This window comes from Falco peregrinus, chromosome 1 (genome assembly GCF_023634155.1).
Source record: "Falco peregrinus isolate bFalPer1 chromosome 1, bFalPer1.pri, whole genome shotgun sequence".
NCBI classification, from domain to species: Eukaryota; Metazoa; Chordata; class Aves; order Falconiformes; family Falconidae; genus Falco; species Falco peregrinus.
Genome location: NC_073721.1, coordinates 88,542,400 through 88,548,399, shown reverse-complemented (window position 1 = coordinate 88,548,399; position 6,000 = coordinate 88,542,400). Strand labels below are relative to the sequence as shown.

The window sequence follows — 6,000 nt, the reverse complement described above, 5'->3', positions numbered from 1 at the left end:
ATGACAGAATGACTGAAATACAGGTAGAAAGGAAAACCAGCAATTTCTATCTGCAGCATCCTGAATTTATTAAAGTAATAACCTGGTGGGACTTATAGCTATGAAAACACTAGAGAAAATTATATCCAGGTAAAAAAGGACAGATATTTAATTCTAGCTCTTTTTTACTTTCATATTTTATCTGGTTTGCTACACTGGGAAAATTATTAAGTTCTTTACAAACACTTATTTTAAAATAATAGCACTGTATCACACATGGAAATAAATATACAATAACCAATGACACTATCATACAACCACTGTGATTAAAACTGCTGTACATGTAAAACTGGCGGTGAAGACTTTCAATCTTTAAGAAAAATACATTGATGAAAATGCCTAAGCTACCTGATTTCAGTGACAAATAGACGGCAGAAAATGTATTTTTAGTGAAGGTACAGGATCATCTTACATGGTCTGTAATTGTGTGAATTTCAAAGGCAATGGCATGTTGTAGACAGCAAGACAGAGATGGAGTTCTGCTACCGGAGGCAACCCTATGCCACTGAATACATTAGACGTCTAAGACTCAATTTATTCAAACTGGGTGAACAGATACTATAAGGCATAAATGTAGTCTTACCTCCAGATAGCATTGAGGTGTGTGCAGACACAGGCCTTGTGCACAGAGATGATTCACACCTGCCATAATTTATTATGGAGTAAAAGTCCCCTTCTCGGCAAGATCTCTGGATTTTCTCCACTGTCCATTTACATTCTGTGACATTGCCAGTGGGAGGTTCTGAGGTTTCATACTTCAAGTTTTCCAAAGGATGAATGTTCTCCTGAATGCTCCTTTTATTTCTGCAAATGAACTCTGCTGAGAAATGCCCTGTATTAAGACAGCATCTACAATTAGCACATCTGCCCTGTGTCGAAGGCCATGCTCCAGAGATTTTCTGAGGTCTGCAGATACCAGAGGATGTCATGAGATAAACTCTCCAGCCCTTCCAGGATGACAGCAAACACAACAGAAGAGCAGCATGGCCCTTAGGGAAAGTCTGACTCTTTGACAATTGGAACTGGTGGGGCTTTATGATCTATTGGTTTATAAATAAAATGGAAATCTTTCTTGATTTCACTCTTCAGCAGGGAGGCTTTGATATGGTGAGGAAGGGCGTCTTTGTCCAGCTGCAGCCACTGGTCATCAACATAAACAAAGAGTCCATAATCCTTGGGATGGGAGACTTCAAACTTTTCGGCACACTGCTGGCTCAGCTGCTCAGCTGTGGTGTCGTTCCGGGAAGCAAGTGTCCTTGACTGAGCACCGATTTCCAGAAAGGAAACAGAGATGAAGTCCTGAAGAGATACATGAGGATAGATCTTGCAGTTAGCACAGTGACTTGGGACTGAAGGAGGCAGAATTCAGCCCAAAACTCTAGCTGATTAGAGCTCCTAAATGCTCCCAAATATCCTCCAGTCTCCTCTAATGCCCCAGTTATTCTCTCTTCTGTCCCCTCTGATAAACAACCTCTCAATCAGCAAATACTTAAACTAACAAATAATGAAATAATTAGCCCTATAAAGACACGTAAGTGAAAGCTTTTTTGTGATTTTAAGGAGCAGTCTGCAGCAGTTCCTTCTCCCACCTTTCTACAGCTCCTGAAGAAATAGGGTGCAAAGTAGTAAGACCAGAGTAACAAGCCAAAACCTCAGAGATCTGGCCTGAAAACCCTGTCTCACAGTAACAGGAAAGGGCTAGCAGTGTGGCGACCTTTGCAACTCCATCACCCAAACAGCATCTTGAGAGCGTGTCCTCCAAACTTCCTTCCCTCAGTAAGGAAACAAGAAGTTACGTTGTTATGCTGAGGAGGCTGATTTACTTGTATCCCGTTTCAGGCCGTAACAACTGTTGGGACAACTTTCCTCCTGCCAAACTCGTGAGGAACAGAACATAGAGACCTTTTGGTCACGGTGGAACCTGTGTGTTTAATTTGTATCTGTGAAGGTCAAAAAAATTTCCAGGAATTTTGGTGTATCTCTGCAGATGGTTAAGGCAGCCAGAGGGATGTGCAGGGGCACATCAGCAAGCTGTTTACCTCTGCCAGGATGGGCTCACGTGTCTCTGATGTTACCTCTCACTCAAAGGAACAAAAACCCTGCCTTAATGTTCCTGGAGGTGGTGGGAATCTTCTGGGGAAGCATTCACAATTTTCAGTTTTGCATTGTGAAGGCTTTACAGAACCTGAGACGTAGCCTTTGCTGCCTCCCTGTGGGTGTCAATTTGATCAAAGGACGTGGGGCTGACAGGGCACCCCAGTCCTGGAGCCAGCCTCATCATGGCTGGAGGCCCCAAACACCCATCTCTCCTGGGACCCTCTCCCTCTGGTGCGTGGGGAGGTCTTCACCAGGCCACACACAGCATGGGCTTCAAAGCTAACCTGACATTATTTGGTCTTCCCTGCTGCCAGACAGGTAAAGCCAGACTCTGGAAGATGCTCATCTGACCGGCCCTCCAGACGTCTCAGGTCCTCCTACATCTTTCTGCCATCTAGGAACCACCCCCACATAGCCTGCTCACATCTCAGCTTAGCCCATTAACATACCCCCTTGTAGTACCTAAAGGGGGCCTACCAGAAGGCCAGAGAGGGACTTTTTACAAGGGCATGCAGTGATAGGACAAAGGGTAATAATGGCTTTAAGCTGAGAAAGGGTAGAATTAGATTAGATATTAGAAAGAAATTCTTTACTTCAGTGAGGGTGGTGAGGCACTGGCACAGGCTGCCCAGAGCAGCTGTGGATGCCCCATCCCTGGCAGTGTTCAAGGCCAGGCTGGATGGGGCTTTGAGCAACCTGGTCTAGTGAAAGGTGTCCCTGCCTGTGGCAGGGGTTTGGAACTAGATGACCTTTAAGGTTCCTTCCAACCCAAACCATTCTATGACTCTGTGATTCCCCCAGCCCCTAAGGGTGATGCAGGAGAAGGGCTCCCTGCCTCCCCACCACAGCTCTCCACATGTGAAGGCCTCTAGCGTACCTCCTTCAAGAAAGCACAACAAAATCACTCTGCAGTCATATTTAAAATTATACTGTTGTGAGAGTACTTCAAGATTTCAAAATGCATTTTGTTAAGTATTATATATTTCAAATGAGGTGTGTTTATTAAAATTTAGAAATCTTGCACTGTATGTATGTACTCTTGTTTTTTAATAGTGATTTGGGTTACCTTAAAAAAATAATTATCATATTAAAACTTAGTATAGTGAGAGCATGTTCATCTTCCAGGCTTTTTCCCTAGAAAATAACGTCAGCTACCTGCACTGATGAGCGGGAAGCCCGGGCCTTGTTCAGTGTCCTCCGTCGCTCCCAGCGGTGAATGGAGTCCTGCACCTCCATGCTCAGCTGCCGTGTGACAGTGATTTTGTCGTAGTTCTTGATGTGCTCCAGTGCCCCATAGGTGGTGGTTAAATAATAGGAGCCTGCAAAAGAAGGTGGTCTTGTATAAACATCACACCAGCACAGGCCATCCATTTCCAATTCCATCCTGACTGCTTGTGCCCGTGCAGTGGCAGTTGTCTAACACTCGCACTATCTGGGCCTCGCTGCAGGGAGTTGCAGGGGTGTCTGATGTTAACCCAAGAGAAGGAACACCTAACAACCAGCGTCCTCCACCTCCTTCTGCTTCACAGCAATGTCACTGCCCAGACTGCTGAGGCTGTAGGTGCCCTAGGAGGAAACAGAGACTGAAGGTAAATGAGTACAAAAGCAGGTCTCACAAACAAACCCAAACCAACGCCTTTGACCACAGATGGTTTGGTTTTGGGGGCACGGCCATCATTGTGTTGTGCTTAACAAGGCCAGTACAACAAGTAAGTAATCTGGGCTCCTGAGCATTCCCCATAATGCAGGGGGAAAGTAACAATCATAGTGAGCGCTCTGTAGGAAAAGTATAAGGCCTGGATTCAGCCCCTCTAATGTTTAGGTCCCCTGTGGGCTCAGCGTTGTTGCAGGATGTCTCAGACCTGTAAGGACAAGTTACCCTGTAGTCCCTCCATCTCTATCAACTAGACAGGGAGCCCAGCTGCTTGGCTGAGAGTAATTCCTGGACTGTTCAGAGTTGCTGGGTAAATCTTGCTAAAACAGAGAAACAGGGGACAAAGCAGGAAAAGCCCACAGCCAGCCCTTTTCCCTCAGAAACTCCCTGACTGCTGCTGCAACAAGTAACCAGCTCCAGCAGCCAGGGAAGCTCATGATAAGCACAGGGTTCGTCAGCAAAGCAGGAGGTAAGCCCTGGTATGAGGACAGGGTTAACATGAGGAGGGGGCTGCCCAGGCTGCATGGCACCCCAGCACCGCTCACCCGCAGCGCTGGCTCTGCCGGCTGCCCCGGGGCTCAGCCCGGGCTCTCCTGCGAGAGGGCAGCGGGCAGCTGCTGGAGCAGCCCCGCGGCGTCCCGGGGGCAGCGAGGGTGGGGACGCGTCCCCCGGGCCCCCAGGCGACAGCGCGCCGGGCTGAAGCGGTGCGAGCGGCCGCCCCGGGCCCGCACGGCGCCCCCCCGCAGCTGCCTCGGCCCGGCCCGGGCCGGCCCAGCGCTGGCTCGCCCGGCGGCGCGGCGGGGGTGCCGGCCGGTGAGGGGCCCCACGGCGGCCGCTGCCGCGGGGTGGCACTGCCACACCACTAACGGCGCCGCGCCGCCCCGGCCAGCCCCGCAGCCACCGCGGCGGGCCGCTTCGGCGGGGGCGGGCAGGAAGGGCGGCCTTTGCAGAGCACCGTCAGAGTTTGGCGGGGGAGAGGAGAGACAAGTCGCTGCCATCTTACTGTCTGTACTCAGGTGGATCCGATGAAGAGCGTCCCACAGATGTGTGGGCCTGCACACACCCAGAACACCACTTCTGTGTTGTCTCCCACGACATGCTGCCCGATAACAGGTTTGCCAGTGCCACTTTCCCTGTCTTAAACATAGTTACTGCCTTCCCCTGTCTGTCATTCCTCCTGTTCTGACCAGGATGGGACCTGCAGCCTGGTGTAGCCCTTCCCTCATAATTCAGGGAGGAAGATCTCCTAGCCCCCTATGACATCTTCTTTAAGGATTAATTTTTCTTCCACTTTCCAGTATCTTATTTCCACACAGTCATTCCCCATCTTCTGTCCTTGCCTTTGCCCCAGTAATCCACATCACTGTTGTTATAAAATTAAAAGTAAAGTTTTAATTTGGAGGCCAGATTTAAATGATTTTGTGTATTGACCTCACATAACTTCACAGTTTCCTCACTTCTGCTTTCCTTTTTTCCCTTGTATCTCAATGCCTGAATCACCTTTTGCCATTTAACTTTGAAAGGCCTAACTCAAGTTAACTTTTGCCAGTTCCTGTTCCAGCCCTGCACTTTGCAATCTCAGAGATGTCTTCATTGAAGTGTTCTTTTTTTTTTTTTTTTTTTCTTTTTTTTCCATTCCCTGTATCCCCAGTTACTCCTAGTCTCCCTTCTGATGTGATTATTTCAGCCAGTTCGATCTGGAACTGCCTCACTTAATTTTTCCCCTTTGCCTGGAGGGCACATCTCACACAGTCTTTGCATCTTTGACTTAAGAGAACTTTCAGCCAGCTTTGCCTTTGATACCCTGAGCTCCCCAACCCCGCTGACTTCAGTAACCCGCCTGGTAGTGTGCCCTTTTGAAACGAAGAACCTGTGGGAAGCCTAGTTACCAAAACCAGCTTAGTTATGTCAGCAAAATGCTTTCCTTAGGCTAACATTTTTTCTGCTAACAATTCTTTTCAGCAGAAAAATCAGCCAGTGCAGAAAGCCCTAACTAATACGATTGCATTGCTGCTGCTCATTCTGTTAGTAATTTTGCCCACTTCTGCACTGTGCGGGGATGACATGCTCTTTGTTACAGACCTATACCTCCATTTAATATAAATGAAATTTGTCTGCTGTTGCTCATCCAGAGCCCCCTTCTAGAACCTCAGTACTTATAAAGTCTAAAATAAACCCATTTTATTGGTTTGGTGACTACCTGGTGATAA

General features: G+C 48.0%; 1 protein-coding gene across 1 annotated transcript in view; it reads right to left on the bottom strand.

Moving 5' to 3' along the window:
- Nucleotides 1-142: 142 nt before the first annotated feature.
- The window catches only part of LOC101914590 (ras and Rab interactor 3), a 175,168-nt gene continuing 169,310 nt past the window's right edge, over nucleotides 143-6,000 (bottom strand). Inside the window, exons 25-26 of the mRNA XM_055813961.1 lie at nucleotides 3,292-3,455; nucleotides 143-1,338 (exon numbers count right to left, since the gene is read on the bottom strand). Of these exons, the coding sequence (XP_055669936.1) occupies nucleotides 1,030-1,338; nucleotides 3,292-3,455 (473 nt within the window). The 3' untranslated portion in view covers nucleotides 143-1,029. The remainder of the gene's footprint in view (nucleotides 1,339-3,291; nucleotides 3,456-6,000) is intronic.